Genomic DNA, 19,636 nt, shown 5'->3' on the forward strand with positions numbered 1-19,636 from the left:
ATTATGGTCTAAAACCCTTGAAAAATAAAAGCAAAAGATGCCCGGATGCTATCATAAATCACTAACGCCGATGTTGAGATCGTGGGTATCCTTCTGCTTTTACCTTACCACCACCCCACAATGAAACCCTGCTAAACCAGCGATGCACACATGTTGAAACACCCCCCTATTTTTGTTTTCGACTCCATTCATGTTAAATTAAAAGGTCGTCATTTCATCGTCATATAAAAATGACCGCAACTATTGCGGAGTATTAGAATAATATATTTATTTGGCGTATTTCTGGCGGAAATATTTGGCGGCGTTCACCATGTTGATGAGAGCAGCCTTGGTTTCCGTCCATTGTCGGGTCTTGAGACCACAGTCGGGATCGATCCAGAGTTGATCTGGTTGGAGATACTGAAGCATCTCCTCAATACGATCTTTGATTTCTTGCTCGCTTGGAACACGAGGAGAGTGAATGTCATAGACGCCAGGACCGATATGGCGAGGATATTTCTCATCAACAAAAACCTTAAGCAGCTTAGCATCGCTCTTGCTGTTTTCGATGCTAAGAACGTCGGCATCGAGAGCGGCAATAGCGTGGAAAAAGTCTTGAAATTCAGAGTAGCAGAAGTGAGAGTGGATCTGAGTGCTATCCTTAACACCAGAAGTGGCAAGGCGGAAAGCTTTCACGGCCCATTTTAGGTAGTCATCACGCTCCTTTCCAGATCGGAGAGGGAGACCCTCACGAAGAGCAGGCTCGTCGACCTGAATAACGTAGATGCCAGCAGCTTCCAAGTCAACAACTTCATCGCGGAGTGCGAGAGCAAGTTGCTGAGCTTGGACAGACTGGTGAACGTCATCACGAGGGAAAGACCAACGCAAACAGGTGATTGGACCAGTAAGCATTCCTTTCATTGGCTTTTTGGAGATGGAAGCGGCGTACTTGGACTCCTTGACAGTCATAGGAGCAGGGCGGGAAATATCACCAACAACAATTGGTGGGCGGACGCATCGGGAGCCATAACTCTGAACCCAAGCGTGTGTGGTGAAGACGTAACCAGTCAATCTCTCACCAAAGTACTGGACCATGTCATTCCGCTCAGGTTCACCGTGGACAAAGACATCAAGATCCAATTCCTCCTGGATTCTGACAACGTCTTGAATTTCCTGTTCAATGAATTTCTCATACTGTTCTGCAGTAATTTCGCCCTTTGTGAATTTGTTTCTCTGGACTCGAATTTCAGAAGTCTGAGGGAAAGAACCAATTGTAGTGGTAGGGAACATTGGGAGGTTGAGGTGTTTTTGTTGTTGACTGATACGTTCCGGGAAGGGCGATTGACGGTTGTGCATCTCTTCTGTGACAGAATCCTGTCTTTCCTTGACTTTCGGGTCGTTGGTGCGTTTGGATGAAGCGCGAGCTTGGATAGATTTGGCGTTAGCTTCGAGCTGCTCGCGAACGGTAGCGGGGCCATCAGTGACAGCTTTAGCAATAACCACCAATTCACTAGCCTTCTCAACGGCAAAACTAAACCAGTCGCGGACTTCAGGGTCAAGCTTCTTCTCGCTTTCGAGTGTATGAGGAGTGTGGAGGAGAGAGCTGGAGGAAGCAACAATAACTCGATCCTTGCCAAGCTTCTGAATGGCAAGCTCAACGGTTTCGATGGCTCTCTTGAAATTTGTCTTCCAGATGTTGCGACCGTCAACAACACCGGCGGAGAGAGTCTGCTGGGGCCCAAGGGCACTAATCACAGTCTCAAGCTGCTCAGGGTTGCGGACCAGGTCGACATGAATGGCATAGAGATTTTGGAGGTGGCTGAGGACGTCAATGTTGTGAACAATGTCACCGAAGTACGTAGCAAATACAAGGCGAGGAGCCTTGTCACCAAGCGAGCCAAGTTTTTCGTATGCTGGTTTGAAAGCAGCCTTGGCTTTAGCGGCAAGGTCGAAAACGAGAACTGGCTCGTCAATTTGGACAGTCTCGGCGCCAGCTTCCTTGAGCTGAACTAAGAGCTGTTCATAAAGAGGCAAGAGCTTTTCCAATTGAGTGATGGGCTCAACTGACTGGCCGCGGTCGGCTTTGGCGAGGACCAGAAATGATACTGGACCTAAGATCACAGGGCGGGTAATGATGCCAGCGTCCTTGGCTTCCTTGAATTCGACAACAGGTTTGGGGGTGGAGGAGAGTTTGAAGACTTGATTGTCTTGAAGAGTGGGTTTGACGTAGTGGTAGTTGGAGTCAAACCATTTCACCATTTCCTACAAGGCGTTTAGAACATTGTGATTGGAAGATGGGAGAGCTAGCTATGCTTACCAAACTGGGAACATCAACAGCAGGCTCGCCGTCCTTAGCGGGTCTCTGCAGACCACGGCCCATGGCAAAGTACTCATCGAGTGGATTGAGTCCATATTTGGAGTATCTCTCAGGAATAACCTAGGTAGGTTCAAACATCAGTAAGGAATTGGCACAGCTCTAGAAAGGGGCCTTACTCCGAAGAGCTGAATGTGGTCCAGGACTTGATCATAAAAGGCAAAGTCATTGCTTGGAATAAGATCGACGCCGGCAGCCTTCTGGATTTGCCAGTGCTCCAATCTCAAGCGCTTGCCCTCAGCCAGTAGATCATCACGGGAGAGCTTCCCTCCCCAGTAGGCCTCGGTGGCTTTTTTCAAGTCACGAAGGCGTCCCATACGAGGGAAACCGAGGATAGAGCTATATCGTACCTGTCAACATTGTATCCACTAAGGTTATGAAACTCTGTAACTTACGATTGAACCATATTGAGAGGTTTACTTAAAAACGGCGGGTGGGTAGGATAAGTGGGAAAAAAGTATTCACAATTGGAGTATATATTCCCACGCAGCAATTGGCCCACAGGATCAATTGTGAAAGGGTATGGGGAAGGGGAGAGGTGAGGAGGAGGTGGTGGGAGAAGGTGAGGAGGGAAGAGGAAGAAAGCAGAGAAGATATTTTCGGGGGCGGGGCTGATCGCTTGGAGGGGCAGCTGTTACGCGGGCTTCGCAGCTCCGAATCGGAGCGACGCGGGAGAGGTGCTGAGTCAGCAGCTCCGAGTAAAAGCTCTGTGCGCCGATTGGCTGCATGAAAAGCACAGGAAAAGCACGCAATGAAGTGCTGACTAAGGTAGAACCATGTGATATAAAACTCTAAACTGTTTGTGAGGACTAAGTTAGGGCAGGTGCCGCGAGATCGGAATTCTGTGCAGAGGAATAATCCGGAGAAGATGGGGTATGAACAGCTCAGCCAGACTACTAGGTCCTAAAAAACATCAATGATCACCTCCTAGCTCAAACATATCTTCTGTTTACAGTTAGAAAAATGCTGCTGAATGTACACATTCACACAGCAGTACCTATGGTACTTTCCTTATTTGGCCAACCCCATGCCTTCCCTGTGCTAAATGCCTATGTAAACAAACATGCTGCCTCTTCAAGTTATTCCCATTTTCTTTCACTGTCAAAACAGAAGGAACTCACGTGCCTGGAAATGTAATACCGGTATTTTATATCAGTGCAAGTGTTGGTGCTGCTATCAACTCTTTTGCACACCTTCATCACATCCATCTCTTTCCTGCTGCTTCAATCCCACATAATGGGTTTCCGCTGCTGTCCTCGGCTTCTTCGAGGAACAGGGGAAAAGGGGACCACACCGATAGAGGGACCTCCAAGCGACGCCATTTCCCCTAGGCTCCCTGACGACGCGTGCCTGGACCAGGAGGCGCTGGAAATCATCTTTGGTCAGTCCAACGACAATGGAAGTCCTTTAGAGCTTCCCTGTACAGCGATAGTTGGCCCGGTCGATGAAAAAACCCCAAGAAAGAAGAGGGCCAGTATGTCGCGTTTATCAAATAAGATCCGAGAGAAGTTTTCGCGTGAAGGGTGGCTGGCAAAGAAGCCTTTCACAGATGGAGAAGCAACAGGGGAAAGCGAAATTGGTATAAATAACGCAACGAGCGACGGGATAGTAAGTTATTCAGCAGACACTCTTGCAGGCATGATTTCTAGCGACGGCGGTTATGATAGCGATGCTCGTAATATCCTGACACCTCAAATCATTGCACAGCTTGCTGCTGGGCAATCTGGAAATGGCTTGAATCCCTCGCAGGGCGTCCTTTCCATTGAGAGCACGCAAACCCCACCAAATGAGTTCCCGAATACGGGCAATAATGTGGCTTCTTCCCCGGACGATTCCACCCCGAAATGTTCCGTTCAGGCATTGGCAGAGGAAGGGGACCACCTAGCTAACATCAACGTCGACAAGCAAACCGAGTCTGAGTACATATCTGCAGAAGTTTCCGACAAAGTTTGGTATGCCAACACAACCCCTACCCGAAAACCAAAATGTGCTCGAGAGAATGGCGACCTTGCCGTCCTCGAAACTGGGAAACAAGCCTCTCCATTAAGAAATTTGGAAGGTATGGAAAGAAATACCATGCCGTACAAAATAAAAACTAACAACAACGCCATAGCAATTAACGCAAGCGAGCCATTGATTCACAAGAAGATGGATCAATTACAGGATAACCGGACTGTCAGCACGTCAGTTTATTCTGATTATGATTCCCAAGGAGATGATTCACCCTTAGGTCATAAAAACAAAATTTATGAGTCTCAGAACGTAGCAGAAGGCTTCAACAACGCTGTGATCTACAAAGGAACCCCGAAAGGCCCAGAGATCCAAGATGTAAACAGCGCATTCAATACCTCAAACGGTGGCAAAGCTGCAGTAAGGTCAGGTCCTACTCTTGCATTGCATCATCCTCGGGTTCGTCCACGCAGCACAGTGAAAGAAAGCGGGGAGGAAGCGCCAGCTGCTGGAACATCATCCCCCTGCCCGGTTAAAAGCCGATTCACTGAGAATTTTAACGACGACGGCTTCTTCGACAGTCCTGCAGGCATTGGGGTAGAAGGGGATGGAAAGGGAGAGCTAAGAAACGAACCAAGAAAAACAAGTGAGGGTTGGCTGTCTGGAGGAAAAAGGCTAGGTTACAACTATGACTTCATTCCCCGGGGAGGTACTCTTACAGCGCCGAACCAAGATGAACTAGTCCCTAATGAACAAGGCTTGGCTGTTCTCCCAGTTGTCAAGGAGGCAGACATTGAAAATGCAGAAAGATCCCAGAAGGAAAATATAGAATCAGAGGTAACTGTGACTGAGCTTCCGAATTCTAAGCGGAGAACATCAGATGGCCAAAACAAAAAGAATGGAGGAGTGTTCCCTCGTCTCAGTGTCTTTTCAAAAACTAGAAATAGACAAGCTTCAAGTGTTACTTCCAATGCTACTGAAGCAACGGTATCTGAGGTTCGAGGTCCGGCTGATGATATCCCAACTGATATACCTTCACCCGGGGACAATGAGACTGAGGGTACGGTGGTTGTTGGTAAGGGAGCCCGATTTTTCAAAAAGTGGAAAATGCCCTCCATCTCCAGCGGCACTAATCGCCACGAAATATTGAACGAATCTACCAAGCACGTCTCCAGCCACTCCAACCACTCGGAAGAGGGAACTATAACGTCCGACGATGGACTAAATGCCCCCGAACAAGCGCAAAATGGGCATGCGGCGGACCTTAGTCATGCTAGTACCGAAAATTGTTTCCACAGCTTGTCATCTCTTGACGTGTTTTTCCCAGTTGAGAATCAAGAACTAATTGAAGATGATGAAATTCCAGCTCAGACAGGAATACCAGAGACAGCTGAAGCCTGGTCATTGATGTATGAAAACTGTGTGGATGGTCCGGCTGTAACTGATTGCGAGTTTCTGTCGACTATTTCAGGAGGTTCCAATTGCGCACAATATGCCCCTACAATCAATGATGAATTAGGATCCGAGGATTCTGGGGGATCAACCCGCGCGCAGTACGCTCGAACTATCCGTGAAGCGGTGGAAGTGGGCGTAGAACTAGACGGTTCAGAGCTCCGTGAATCGACCACTGAGTTCCAAGCATATCAAATAGCAAATGAGGCCAGCATGCGTGCCGAACTTCTTCAAATGGTGAATGAGAGATGGGGATAGATGTTTAAAAGGATCGATCAAGCTATGCATGTATGTACTGCACATTTCTAGGAGGATCGTCGCTGGAGACCTGTGTTGGATGGCATCGTGCTTGAGCATTGGATCGCACGAGGCTGGGCTCTAGTAAAGCTCGAAAAGATTGCTTATCATAGGGGCCATTCGTGTATACATACAGTTTGTATCAACAAGAATCAGAAAATGCATCTTTCGATACTTGGTCTCAAGATGATTAGGTCATTTTTTCTGCTTTTTAGTTCCCTTTTCGCTGATAGCACTAAGAACACTGGCACTGCGTTTATGGAATGAAGCTGCCGGGGCCTTAGTTGCTGGGGAACGGCTAGGAGCTTCTACTACGGTGACGCTCTCCTTGCCTGCTTCACTATTAGGTTCCACAGGTTCACCACCTTCCGCCGTCGACGTTTCCACTCCTTCACCTGTAAGAGTTCCATCCTTTTCCCGTTCTTTTCTTTCTCGTTCTTCTTTAGCAGCTTCCAACACGCGGATTTCCGCTTCGACCTTTTCTGCATACTTCCTTACATCAAGTAAGACATTGACGGACTGAATGAGTTTTTCAAACTCTTTGCATACTTTTTCAGTAGGCATGAACAGCCGCGGTGGAATGTCCAGTTCTGTAAGAGCAGCAGAGATCTTCTGCGATTGAATATTGGATTTTGCCTGTGTGAGTTTCTGGGCTTTATCGTTGCGAAATTGGACGCCGGAGCTTAGGCGGTCATGGTGCGAAACACCGTATTTGGCTTCTTCTAGGGGTGTGAGAGTGCGAATAGAAGGCTGTTGGGCAGCTGCGGCGCCCTTTTTGGTTGATAAGGGCGCAGTGACCGCAGGCGTTTCTGGCCGGCTCTCACGAGCACTTTGTGAGCTGCTTTGACCACCAGCCTGGCCCCCTGGGCTGGGAGCCTGGTCTGGACCGAGGAGCGAGCGGCGTTTCTTGTTTTTATCTGCTTGCAATAGAGACTGCAGTAGCTGCGCTAGACCGTGACTTGACTGGTATACAGTGGTATTACCAGTACTTACGGGTGCATCTAGCCGGCTATAGAGCTCCTTGCGTTCCTCAATGAAGCTCTGCTCACTCGCCACGATTCTTTTCAACTCTTCTAATAAAAGAGCCTCTTCTTGAACTTCGTCTTTGCTACGGTTAAATTGTACGGTAGCAAGCTCCTTACGTTGCTTTTCTCGCTCGGCGTTAAATTTCATCATAGTCTCATAAAGGCTGAATTCTGGCTGTGACATCTCCGACAGAGGGTGTTCAATGGCCAGCATTTTCCCAGCAACAGTATAGTATCGTGCTTTCATATCTTCCATTGTCCGTATCTGTGCCGGCACTACAAGCGCTGACGCATTGCCTTCCGGTTCAGTGGTCTTCGGTTGATATTCGTACCTGTCAGCAATGACGATCCATCTTAGATCAAACTCTGTGGCGAGGTCCATAAGATAATCTGTTTCTTCACGGCTCCAAATTTCACTTTGTAAATGACAATCGTATTCTTCGTCCGTGTATCGTCGTGGTATCTGGGGTTTAATATTATATTTTGCAAACGCATAGTCATCGTTATCTGCTTTCGCTTCTGGCTGGCTAGTTTTTCCAGCCGTACCGTTCGATTCTGCAGTTTCACCAGATGGTTCCAAGTTCTTTGGGGGAACCTTTCTCTGCCAGTGATGCAAAACGAGCTCGTCTGATCTTGCCGGGTTGGTAAACGGCGTAATGTCCCTAATTTATGACCCTATATTAGTATAACTCATCTCCGTCTAGCTATTGGAATACCAGTAAATCCTACCATGGCCTCACTTTCAATTTGCTTGCCCACTTCTTCCGCCCCTTATATTTATTTTCCGTGAGCGCGATCGGCGGGGCTTTATCTCCAAGTAACGCGTACAGTTCCCGGCTGTAGCCGTCTATGAGAGAATCAGCATCTTACAATCTCGAGAAAATATACATCTAGACTCACCAGGGCGTTTTGTTTCGCCAACCTTCTGTTTCTTAGCTGGCCTGGGCTGGCTCTCTTGCGGCAAATCCAGCATATCACGAATGTCGGCGGCCGCCATGATGAATCCGGGGGTGAGGCAACGGCCTCGTCGCGCGTCGATAGGCGGGTAGGGTAGGCCAAAACGATAGCGATATAACCAGTCAGAATGACGATAATTGAGACAGAATAGTCCAGCTCGATGCCAGGACGCTTTTTCGGTGCAAAAGCGATGGCGCCGGCGATGCGGGTGGGAAGCTCAAAATTTCGAGTTCAGGCAAGCAACGTGATTGGTTGGGTCACGACTAAGGTGGTCGTCTGGCCTTCAAGACACAATTCCCCTTTCACCAACACGCTTGCTCTCCTCTTCGGCCAACGCTGCGTACTTGGGCCTGGTCGCTTTTCTCCAATTTCCAGTTGTCGGAGTCAAGGTTCTTGTATACTGTGCAATGGCAGCGTCCAAGTCGCGCCCATCGTGGCTGTCGACATTCTTCACGATCATTACCATCCTTACCTTTTCTACGCCTTCAAATGCCATTTTTTTCTACATATTTGGCCAGGAGCCCAAATGCTTCTATGAAGAGCTACCGCATGGAACTTTAGTTGTTGGTGAGTGACTTTCTCACCCTTGCCCGTGCCGCCTTCTATTCCTTGAATACAATCTCGCGTGCTTCAGCTAGTTAACACTCGTAAACAGGAACATATAGCGCGGAGTCCTACAACGATAAAATTGGTCACTACGGTTCCGATCCCTCTCTCGGCATCACAATTACCGTCGATGAAACCTTTGACAACGATCACCGTGTTGTTTCGCAACGTGGCGGCGAAAAGGGCAAATTCACATTCTCCGCAGCTGATTCTGGTCTCCATAAAATCTGCTTCAAACCAGAACATGGGTCGAATTCCGGCTGGTTTTCTGGCGGCGCAGCAGTAAAATTGACAATTGACATTGCTACTGGCGAGTCGAGTAAACTGGAAACTGAAGACAAGAGCAAGATGGAAGATATGGCTCAGCGAGTGAAGAACCTCAACGCTCGGCTTCAAGATATTCGTCGCGAACAGATTTTCCAAAGAGTAAGTGGATCGAAATCGCTCTCTAGGGCATTATTTGCCGTAAATGTGCTGGTAAGGCTTTCTTTTGCTAACCTCATTGTTCTAGGAACGAGAGGCGCAATTCCGAGATCAATCCGAAACTACCAACTCGCGTGTCGTCCGCTGGACTCTAGTTCAGCTTGCTGTGCTGTCTATCACTTGCTTCTGGCAGCTCTCCCATCTTCGGTCGTTCTTCATCAAACAAAAATTGACATGATCGGTCAATGGATACGATGTAATGGCTTTCTTTTTTCTTCACTCTCGCTGCTTTCTGGTATCTTTTAGCTGGAAATGGTGTTGATTGTTCAGTTAAGGGAAGGGCAGATGGTCGGAATAATGTATTTATTATCTCATTTGCTTTTGAAGCCAATATTTTTTTGTAAAGACTTGAGCAAATATATGATTATCTGCGCTAAAATAAAGGCACATAAAACCCCTGGGTTGCTATTATGTTATAAGGTAATTCTTTCCTATTTTTCCTTCAGCTGGAAACAGTTGAGCTACAGAGTAGTCGTGAGGGTTTATTTTCTTGAATTCATTCAATAAGAGAAGTCAAAAAAATATGTCAAACTTTCCCCTAGCTACCGCTAAATGCTCTTATCAAGCAAATAAAAGGCAGTGATAAACCAAGGAATGTCCCCAAGGAACCTCCCAAATTGTACCAAAATTTAAGTATGGAAATGCAATGACCTCTTGTCCTAAACAATGTCTATGTAAAATATCCATTAGTACTCGTAAATAAGTAATGGGTGAACAAGAAATGAGGCCCATACCAACCTGTAGAATTTTTCTTAGCCCTGTGTCACAGAGGATCCATATTAGGGAAAAAGAAGTCGCATGCACAATCCAGCAGCGTCACCCCCCAAGTTGGTGAAAATTGGCACACCCTCCTCGCCTAGCGCGGCCCAATCGATAAGGTGAAGGAGGGCCCTGTTGTGGAGAGTCGGAACTTTCACTTCTTGGTGGAGAAGGACTAACCACGGCCCTTGACCTCCCTCTGAGGCTGACAGGAGTTCTCGACCCTGAGTCAACATAGCTCAGGCGAGAACTTGAACGAAGGCTATCAAAAAAGCGCGAAACTCTCCTTGGTTGAAAAGGCTCGGGACTGGGGCTATTACGGAGAATTGAGCGGTCTTGAATATCAGATTCGACGGAAAAAGGCATCCGAATTGATTCAGCTGGCTCGGAAAATAGTGCGGAAAGCAAATCTTCTATGTGAGATGTGTCCGTCTCATCCTCACTGATATTGGAGGCTAACTCGTCCGTTTCATCATGGTCAGAAACAAGTTTGTCAGTATCGATGAAAGCTACATAATCTCTCACGTTGAGGATTGACTCGCGACGGACTTGTTTTTCCTCATCCAGTTCCTTGTTTAGCTCCTGCTGCAAGGGGGAGGGTTTTCGAGGAATCCTGCCGTCGCCAGTCAGTGCCTGGACTTTAGGATTCGTGAGATTGATAACTTCGAAAGTTCTTCGTCGAATCGCGGTATCTAAAATCTCTTCGGCTACGGGGGCGGTCGAAGAGGTCGATATACGATTATCAGGTGTATTTGCAAGCTCTGTATTTTTGTGGAGCAGGATTTTCTTAAACTTATGTTTCACTCTATCACAGAGCTCCTCACATAATCCCTTCGGTTCTTGTTGAAATTGCCTATTGGCTTCTTGCATTCTCTTATATGCATCTTCAATTTTGGATTGAAGCTCAGTGGCGGAGTTTATTGAAGTGACGCAGTTCACCGACGCAACTTGAGAAAGGGGGCGTGAGGGTGGGGAAATTGGCACTGGCCGCAAAGTAGTTTCTGAAGTTGCCTGTGACTCTGGGAGCCCATGAAAGCGCTTCCTTGAGGATGCCATACTTCTCTACTGCTAACACACAACAGGAGCAATAAGCGAGTGCATTTGCAAGTGTGAAGTTTAGGGGAAATGATATCCTTAGAAAACAAGATTGTTCCAAGAGAAGAAAAAGAACTCTCCAAAAAGAGACATAAGATATAAAAAGCCAATTAACAAGCCATGAAAGGCATTGCAAGAAGTAAGTTGGTTGCGCAAAGGATGGGACACCAAAAAGGAGACATGCGCGAAGGGGTGAGAGTGAGAAAATGGGGGGCTTCAGCATGGCCAGAACAAAACTCCTGGAGATACCCTCTTCTGATCACGTAAGTGCACACCCCCCTAACTTATGAGTTCACCTGTTTCTCTCCAGACAGTTAAGGCTCCATGTTTATATTCAAGGGAAGACTACCATGCTCTTATCGGCTATTGGTCATTGGCTAGGCTAACCACACTCGATAGCTCGATAAAGCATCCATTTAGGTGTACTCTGCAGTATGTTAAGTCATCGTGGGAGGAAAGGCGTTGATGGGGCCAAAGAGCGACTAAGAAGAAGAAAAGAAATCGCTGCATTATTCTGATATCCAGAACCGAATTCTCTTTCTTTCATCTCCAGCCCCGTGGGGCGTAAGCTATACCAACAAAAGCAGAATGCATAACCTTGCCTCTAGTCTTCTAGAGCCGCCAGTTTCCATTCCGCACATTGTAGACAAATTTAAGATGCCCTACAGCCATCGCCTTTTATTGCAAGTAGCTTGCTACAGATGTCAAGAAAATATCAAATGAAAACATTTTACCTATCTACTAGGTAAGAGTAAGGAAAAGAAATGGAACATGACGGCCAAGTTCAAATTCCTCATAGCAAGTCATTTGCAAAGCATCCCGCCTTGTTGAAGGATGCTGGAATCTGTTGACATGACGTTGAGCGATGTCGGACCGAAACGGGATCGGATAAACTGTGCGCCGACAACGCCGACAGGCTTCGTGAAATAGTACGGTAGTTATGTACTCCGTATAGGGTACGGAGTAGATATCACCGAGACGGGGGGCCGAAGAAGCTTTTATATGACACACATGTACAATATATATGCGCATGGTAGTGAAAGGATGCGTCGATGGATGCATTTTTGCCTTCACCTTACAATAGAGGATCGATTGACCGACGGCGGAGCCAACCACTAGTTAACTAATTGACCCGGCCGAGGTACTCCGTACCGGCGTAATGACGGAGCGGAAGCTACCAAGGGCCGCCCCTCGGCCATTTACGCCGAATAATATAGGGCCTGCAGGCCGGTCAGAGTGCTTTGCTGTTAAGAAGCCTATTGCATTTCTGTTGATAGAACATCGTTCTAGAGCTTTTCGATAATACCAATTTAGAATACCAGACATGCCGTATTCTCTTAAGGGTCGCAACGTGCTCATCACTGGCGGTGCTAGGTGAGGTTATACCCCGCACATACCTTCATGAGACTGACACACTGCCCACGATTCTGTTCTCAATAGAGGCCTGGGTGCTGCAGTTGCTGAGAGATTTGCTGCGGAGGGCTCAAATGTTGCTATCAATTATATCTTCAGTGAAGATTGCGCGACTGCACTCGCGAAGAAGCTTGAGCAGGATCACAAGGTCAAAACAATTATCCTACAGGGGGTATGTTGCACTCATTTGATAAACTGTGCCCAAATGACCTCCATGCCCAAGAGATTTTGCATTCCAATTGCCAACTGACACAATTCACCGTAGGACGTTGGTTCCCGTGCAGACTGCGAGAATCTGGTGAAGCAGACGATTAAACAGTTAGGTGGACTGGACATCATAATCTCAAATGCTGTAAGTATTGTTTTCCAACCACAATATTGGTAACTAACAATGGACAGGGTTGGACGAAGATGTCCAATTTTCCCGACCTTGATGCACTCACCGACGATGAGTGGGATAAGGTATATACACATAGAGTGGCTACCAGCTCTCATTCTATATCGATTGATGCTGACGCATATTGTATAGTGCTGGTCGACCAACGTCAAGGCAAATTTGCATCTCTTCCGAGCTGCGAAGCCGACCATGGATGCCAACCCAGAAGGAGGTTCGTTTATTGTGACGTCTTCTACTGCCGTAAGCCTTTTCCACGACGCTATATTCCTTTATGGACCCCGTGCTTACTTTTTTCCTAGGGTGTAACCCCAGGAGGCAGTAGCATGGCTTACTCCGTGAGTAAGGCAGCAGGTAAGAAGATAGAGGATGGCCTTATTATACACAATTAGCTTATGCAAAACAGGCCTGCATTTAATGAAGGCCTTGGCAAGTACACAAGGCACTAAAATTCGCGTCAATGCCGTTCTGCCAGGCCTTATCCTCACTGAATGGGTAAGGCAATCAAGTTTGTAACCCGTTTCTCTTGGTAACCGTGAATTAGGGACAACGGTTTCCGAAGGAAGCAGTGGAGATGTACGAGAATCGAGTAGCATTGAAGCGTGTGGTATGTTCCGTCACCCCGAGTCCTGGTATATCCCTACTAATATTTAATTTAGCCAAGCGTTGACGATTGCGCGGATATCTTTCCTGCAATTGCAAAGAATTCGTCTATGACTGGGCAGCAGATCCCTGTTGGTGAGTACGCTCCGGTCCTAGTAGTGCGAATATGTCATTCTGACTGCAGCTCTAAGATGCTGGGCTCTTAATATAAAGACCAAACCCGAGTCAGAGCACAGCGCTGGTTCGTTTAGTGAACTCCGGTACGGAGATAAGGCAATCGTGGCGAAAGAGCTATTACTCTTGTACGATATCATATGCAAGGCTGTTGTAGTTACTGGAGTTGTGAATGGAATCTGGAAATGGTATTATCGTGGACTTCTTCCTCAATTAGCGGGTCCATGATCTTAGCCTTTATAGCCGCTTGATATGCTCCTTTAGATGGATATCCTTCAACCTTGATTTTGTTGACGCGAATAATCCTTTTGTCGCTCGAAAGAACGTATATCGGTCGATCTTGATCTTCAGTGAATGAATCGTGCAGTGCGAAAGGTATCCCCGGTTCCACTGGTAATATAAATTCCGGCATGATATCTGGTTCAACAGTGTCTAGGTCCATAAAAATAATTCTCTTGTGTGAATATGATCCGTTACTATCCGGTACGGCAGCATGGTTCCACAGAGAACCTAGAATCCTGTGATATCGAAATATTCGATCCCACGTCCATGATGACCAGTCAATGTGACGATCAGATGGGTGGATTTTTGCAGCATTCCTAGCGTTCGCTTCCGAAGAAGGAGGATGGAGAGGCAACAGTGGCGGGACAAAAAGCCGCTTCTTAATTCCACTAATGAGTATTTCTGCAGCCCTTTTGGCTGAGATACTACTAAGCTCCTGGACACCACACGTCTCAGGCTGTGGAATATCAAAACTTGTCTGGTCCAAAATTGTTCCGTGATCAAACTTAGACTCGTGGAGAGTCTGCAATGTTACCCCGGTCTTTGTGTCTCCTGCCAGAAGGGTGTGGTATATTGGTGCAGGGCCTCGAAAACTGGTGGTTTCTTTTGTCAGACTGTGGATTTTATACTCGATGCGTCAAAGCTTACTCCGGCAACAACGAAGGATGAACGTTGAGGCCCCCATATTTAGCAAGTCCTAGGATACGACGAGGTACTAGGAGGCCAAACGATACCGCCACAATCAAATTATACGGATCCTTGTGAGGAGGCTGTTCGTAAGAGTGTCAGGAAAATGCATATTTGGTAGCTGCTATTAGAACCTTACAGTCCACCCAGTAAAAGTGTCTATCTCATGCACCGTAAGAGAAAGATCCTTTGCTGCAGCCTTAATTGGAACTATAAATCCATGTTAAATGATCTCACCATAGGGTTTCTATCGACACAGCAACTGACCTTCACGAATTATTTTCCGTCCTCGGCCCACACGTTTCCCAGGTCTGCAGGCAACATCAATAGAGGCGATTGTTGTAGGAGATGCTTTGTGTTCAGCATGAAGGGCCTTCAATGAAGCAATGCTGATCTCGTCCGATCCACAAAAGAGTATCTTGAGTGGCTCGCATGATTTTGTGGAGGATAGTCGTATCGTTCGGAAGAATAGAAGCCGTGGTCGAAAATCAATTACGCGTGAATTCTGAATAAAACCCATCATACAAGCGACAGGGCAACTATTATCCGCTTTAAGAGATCTTTTGCCATCGAACGAACTCTTGGTATCCAAAATTCGAGGACAACTTAAGGGCTGTTTGCTCTGTTTGACAGTGATGCAATTAATCAGATGCTCCCAAGCCAGACATCAAACAGCACCCATCGCGAAAGTGCAGCATGTTAGTGAGAGCTACCAAGGCAATATGACATGCCTCCAAATGAATATTCCTCAGTAGTTCCTGCGCACCTTTCATTCCTTACGATCTACAACCCGACTTTAGGCACCACCGACGAGACGCTGCACAACCAAATTGTCTATTACTATTCCAAATCCAGCCGTTCGAGGGCATCTCGGAGGGAACGCTCGAGCAGCCATGGAGGAAGTGAGAATAAGCGGGAAGATGAGAATGAAAAGCTACGTCAGGTTGGCCTAGCACAGGGTATGGTAAGCTTTGCGAAGTGCGTAGCAGCCTTAGCAGCATCACCCAGAATATATGCTGAGCTTACAATTAGAACCTTCTCGGGCGGTGAACCGGCAGATACGGTCGAAACTGAAAAATCGCGGCTTATACTGCGTGAATTAGAACCAAACTGGTGGATACTTGCGGTAAGTCGAATACTTTATAGCCAAACATCACTCCCTAACCCAACGTGTCAGTGCATCGATTTAACCCGTTTGATCCCCGCGGTTGGCAAAAATACAGAATCAACTTCCAATGCGTCTGTGGAATACTCCTCCCGCGAAGTAGCTCCTCCATACCTACTCTTACAGCAACTGCATAGAGCTCATGCTATATTTCTACTCCACCATGCGTCGTCTTTCGATTCGCTCTCTAACGCTGTCTCAAGAGACAAGTTTTGCAGGATATTGAGCCGATTTTGGACAAGATTTGCTATAAATTGGGATGTTCTTTTACACGGAAATCCTGCCGTGGATGTATTCAATGGCATGAAGCTCTCTGGGAGTGGGGAACTCGGCATAGGGGTAGGAGAAGAAGAATGGGGTAGTGGAGAACGAGAGGTTCTAGAAGGCTTCATTTCCAGGACAGATGGTCTGGTTGATATGATGCTTTCTCGTTTTGCAGACCCTGCGCCAACGAGTGAAACGAACAGCCCTGCCAAAAAGGGGCTGAATAAATCTGATGAAACTTCCAACCAACATTTTTGGCTTGGATGTGGTTCTAGCGCTAGTTCATCAGATGGTGTGGTATTTTCTGGCATTGGTAGGGTTGCGGCACCCTCTATGGCGACTATATCACATTGGATGCAATGGATATATCAGGACGGAGAGGAGGCATACGGTGTGAGAGAGGACCCAGGGTCCACGAAACGTCGCAAAAAGCGGCGAAACTTATCCTCGATCTCTAATACACATGATACCAGCTCTCAGTTTCACCTACGCACTGTTTCACAACCCATATCAAGAGGCCTTAGCTCAAATCGGAATCTGTCGCCCGGGATCCCTCCGCCGCTCGTTATTAGACCAAAACTCGCCGCTCAGAAGGATACAACCCCTCCACTTGCTGCCAAAGATAATACATCTTCAGCAGTAACGACGGATTATCCAGTTTTTGGGGGTGATACGTTCATGAAGATGATCACCCTAGGGTACGGATCCGCCTGGGGCAGATCGTCAAAAAGTCCAGTGCACCCCCGAATCAACACACTGCGACGTGGCGAAGGCGGTGTATCCGATAGAGATTTTTCCCCTTCAGATACCAGCTCTACGGAACGTGGCGTTCTTCTCTCCCAGGCTGATGAAACTCCTGGGATGTTCATCATAGGCTTACGCAATGGCCTCGAAAGTGAAGATTCAGATGAGTTCGAAATGGACTCACCTAGCGGAACACAACAAGAAAACACTAAAATGGAAGAACCGGAAGCAAGAATATCTTCACGGACTGTAAATGTTAGCGTTGTGGACGGCAGCTCCACTGTCTTGAGAAAGCTTCGAGTAGTGGTTTATCTGGTACATCAGGAACCCCGCTCCAGGAAGGCTCTCACTAACAGCTCGTCTAGTATCGACCCTTTATATTTACCTTCCTTTTTGACCTTAACACACCGTCTCTGTCTTTGCCCTCGTTCTATCGCAGCATACACCACCAGCTTGGACCTCTACAAAAGTCGCTTCTGTCGTCAACCTGCCCCTCCAAAGCATCACAACGGCTTGCGAATTGTAGTTTATATCACGGCGTCCAGGAAAGTGACGTTTTGCAGCAACAATTATACGATGTCGTTTCTGACCCATTAAACCGCACAATTCGTGCTTCCCTTCCAAATATTCCTGAGCCCGGAATCTCTATCCGGTCCTCTAGCTCCTGGACGCGGCTGGACGCTCTAAATGTCCACACCCAAATTCTAAATACTTTAATCGAGACAAGATTTCGCCCCACTGAGATCGAGCGGACTTGCAAAACTAGCCGCGGCTGGTGGGTGCTTTGGATGAGACTTGGAGACCCTTCCTCTCGCCCGAGCTCGCGTGACGATCGAGATACCGGAAGGGGTGAACCGAAAGTGGCGTTTTTGGTGCGCAAGGCCAGTGACTACATCGCTCCAGGGCAGAGCGCGAGTAAAGGTCTGTTTAGAAATATCAGCAGCGGCTCAGGTGGTGGTCCGCCGGGCGGTTGGATGGCGCCCGGGAAGATGGCGGAGGGATTTGGCTTTGATGCGAAAAAGTATATAGAGTCTTTGCTGAACTTACGTTGATATGAAGTCACACCCAGCTACCCGTTTATGACGTCCCTCTTTAATGCAGGTATCAAAGGGCTGTTGGGCCCTCAATGCATGCTGCAAGGATTTGGGTTGCCTGCCTGACATGTACAACAGCTCAGATAAAATATTCTAACTACATTTCAACATCCAAACATAGAATTTGGATTGATAGCCACTCTTCTTTTCCGATTCGTACAATGCACCAACAATCAATCTCTGTCGGACAAATGCACAACACACGCTGAGGATCGGGCAATCCCGTACCATGCCAGCTAGTTACATACATACAGGCCGGCACCGACTTTCCGCCGGGCAACTCAATTGTGATGTGCCGGAACAAGACCAAGTACAGACTTGTGACACATCAATGCTCCCACAGCAATTGACCTGATCTTCGACGGCGAGGACGGCCCGGGCCAAGGGCTTGGGAGTTGGTCGACATCCTGTCCGTCTCTCCTCCGCCCAGACCGAGACTGCCCCGAGCAGCGCGAATAGATGTCCTGGTCGAATTTGCCTGCAGCTGTCCCTACTCTCCCCACATTCCCGGTCTGTTTTGCGTAGAAAAACGCGCTGATGTGTTGGCAAGACACGTCTCCCCCCCACTGGTGCAGCAATCGGAGGTGCCGGGGGAGCCCTGGGGGACGTTGTCAGGCACTCAGGCATTCTGAAAGGCCGCGCCCCGGAAAACTCGGGCACGAATAGCTTCATAACGTGTCCAGAGACCGTCTTGCAGGGGCCGCCGTTGCAGCAACAGCATCGTCAACGATAGAATTGAAAAAAACTGTCGCGTCTGATCGGAATCCTGCCCATTCTTTGTGCAGCCACGCAAAATACGGAGACCAAGCTCTGGGATATTCGTATTTTCGCTAAACGCTGATAGGATGCACGCCGTAATCCCAACGTTGGCAGAGCAAAGCAGAGCAGAGTACTAATAATAAATAGGAATAAAAATTTCTTGTACAGAGTAGGGAGTCCGTGATGACATGGCAACAATGATGCAACAAAGGCAAGCATAAGATGTCGCCCCGTTGGATGGCTTGGTTTTCAATGGCTGGCGATGCAGAATGCATGAGGCGGTGCACTTTTTTTATAGTTTTTTTGTTCCTTCGCTCAAAGATATTTACAAACTACAGAAAACAGATTGCACACCACTTGTATAGGTTGCTGGGGGCTGAATCCACGTCGTTTGGCCAGACATCAGCAACAATGGCCATGAGCTCGTTAGACTTACAGAAAAGGGTGCAAACCGAAGATTTCGTTTAAGCTTAGGGCTGACGCTGGAAAGAGTTCAAACCCCCTGGCCGTTTTTCCCGGGTGCAAGACTCAGGTACCCGGAAGCCAGCCCGTTGAGCCGGGCGGTGGTCAAGCAGTGAACAAACAGCATCCTGTTCGTATTCTGGTTGAATACACATGATTCTCTCAGGGATTGCTACAAGGAAAGCGCGTGTACATTTGATACCGCGGCAAAAGTATTTCGGGACAAGAGGACGGTGAAGATTGGAAGGCCGGGGGTCCAGAAATGCTTTGCTTTCCGAATCCCACCGGCCACCGCTCTTCTTCCATATCGTAGAGGTTGCTTTGTGTGGAAGGAATCCTCGTCTGGCCTGGTCCCGGCTGCAAATTCTTTCCGCAAAAGGTCTGTTTTCATGGCAATGCGGTAGATGTTGCTGTGATGCACAGCGGGTACGTCTTCATACAGAGCTCGTGTAGGCATGTCAGCTGTGTGGCTCGGAAGCTTCGATAGTGACCCACGGTACACTGAGGTCATCCATTGTGGAACAATCAACGAAGATGGTACAAAGATTTGGAATCTCTTTTAGGCTGGTCTATCGCCTCGAGTGTCCAAATCTGGGTACCTGACCGACGACGTAGTCA

General features: G+C 47.7%; 8 protein-coding genes across 8 annotated transcripts; 4 read left to right on the plus strand and 4 right to left on the minus strand.

Moving 5' to 3' along the window:
- Window positions 1–267: 267 nt before the first annotated feature.
- On the minus strand, window positions 268–2,759 carry MET6 (methionine-synthesizing 5- methyltetrahydropteroyltriglutamate--homocysteine methyltransferase; the record flags this gene model as incomplete). The annotated part of the gene is made up of 4 exons (XM_049254873.1): window positions 268–2,241; window positions 2,297–2,416; window positions 2,473–2,692; window positions 2,749–2,759. 4 exons carry the CDS (start codon window positions 2,757–2,759, stop codon window positions 268–270), a joined length of 2,325 nt encoding a protein of 774 aa, XP_049106213.1.
- An 830-nt stretch (window positions 2,760–3,589) lies between these two features.
- On the plus strand, window positions 3,590–6,013 carry LOZ57_005848 (uncharacterized protein; the record flags this gene model as incomplete). The annotated part of the gene is made up of 1 exon (XM_049254874.1): window positions 3,590–6,013. One exon carries the CDS (start codon window positions 3,590–3,592, stop codon window positions 6,011–6,013), a length of 2,424 nt encoding a protein of 807 aa, XP_049106214.1.
- Window positions 6,014–6,247: 234 nt separating this feature from the next.
- On the minus strand, window positions 6,248–8,074 carry SWC4 (swr complex subunit; the record flags this gene model as incomplete). The annotated part of the gene is made up of 3 exons (XM_049254875.1): window positions 6,248–7,739; window positions 7,807–7,924; window positions 7,978–8,074. The coding sequence occupies 3 exons, from the start codon at window positions 8,072–8,074 to the stop codon at window positions 6,248–6,250; spliced, it is 1,707 nt and encodes a 568-aa protein (XP_049106215.1).
- A 367-nt stretch (window positions 8,075–8,441) lies between these two features.
- ERP1 (emp24p/erv25p- protein) lies at window positions 8,442–9,301 on the plus strand (the record flags this gene model as incomplete). The annotated part of the gene is made up of 3 exons (XM_049254876.1): window positions 8,442–8,601; window positions 8,690–9,066; window positions 9,152–9,301. The coding sequence occupies 3 exons, from the start codon at window positions 8,442–8,444 to the stop codon at window positions 9,299–9,301; spliced, it is 687 nt and encodes a 228-aa protein (XP_049106216.1).
- Window positions 9,302–9,939: 638 nt separating this feature from the next.
- Window positions 9,940–10,938, minus strand: LOZ57_005851 (uncharacterized protein; the record flags this gene model as incomplete). Its single annotated transcript, XM_049254877.1, has 1 exon — window positions 9,940–10,938. One exon carries the CDS (start codon window positions 10,936–10,938, stop codon window positions 9,940–9,942), a length of 999 nt encoding a protein of 332 aa, XP_049106217.1.
- A 1,363-nt stretch (window positions 10,939–12,301) lies between these two features.
- LOZ57_005852 (uncharacterized protein) lies at window positions 12,302–13,598 on the plus strand (the record flags this gene model as incomplete). Its single annotated transcript, XM_049254878.1, has 10 exons — window positions 12,302–12,351; window positions 12,418–12,562; window positions 12,656–12,742; window positions 12,790–12,852; window positions 12,920–13,027; window positions 13,087–13,138; window positions 13,191–13,279; window positions 13,329–13,391; window positions 13,444–13,522; window positions 13,579–13,598. The coding sequence occupies 10 exons, from the start codon at window positions 12,302–12,304 to the stop codon at window positions 13,596–13,598; spliced, it is 756 nt and encodes a 251-aa protein (XP_049106218.1).
- Window positions 13,599–13,718: 120 nt separating this feature from the next.
- On the minus strand, window positions 13,719–15,050 carry FMT1 (Methionyl-tRNA formyltransferase; the record flags this gene model as incomplete). The annotated part of the gene is made up of 4 exons (XM_049254879.1): window positions 13,719–14,436; window positions 14,492–14,613; window positions 14,670–14,740; window positions 14,798–15,050. The coding sequence occupies 4 exons, from the start codon at window positions 15,048–15,050 to the stop codon at window positions 13,719–13,721; spliced, it is 1,164 nt and encodes a 387-aa protein (XP_049106219.1).
- Window positions 15,051–15,257: 207 nt separating this feature from the next.
- On the plus strand, window positions 15,258–17,755 carry LOZ57_005854 (uncharacterized protein; the record flags this gene model as incomplete). Its single annotated transcript, XM_049254880.1, has 4 exons — window positions 15,258–15,508; window positions 15,563–15,656; window positions 15,708–17,018; window positions 17,069–17,755. 4 exons carry the CDS (start codon window positions 15,258–15,260, stop codon window positions 17,753–17,755), a joined length of 2,343 nt encoding a protein of 780 aa, XP_049106220.1.
- Window positions 17,756–19,636: the final 1,881 nt, after the last annotated feature.

This window comes from Ophidiomyces ophidiicola (genome assembly GCF_022830035.1).
Source record: "Ophidiomyces ophidiicola strain CBS 122913 chromosome Unknown scaffold_32, whole genome shotgun sequence".
NCBI lineage: Eukaryota > Fungi > Ascomycota > Eurotiomycetes > Onygenales > Onygenaceae > Ophidiomyces > Ophidiomyces ophidiicola.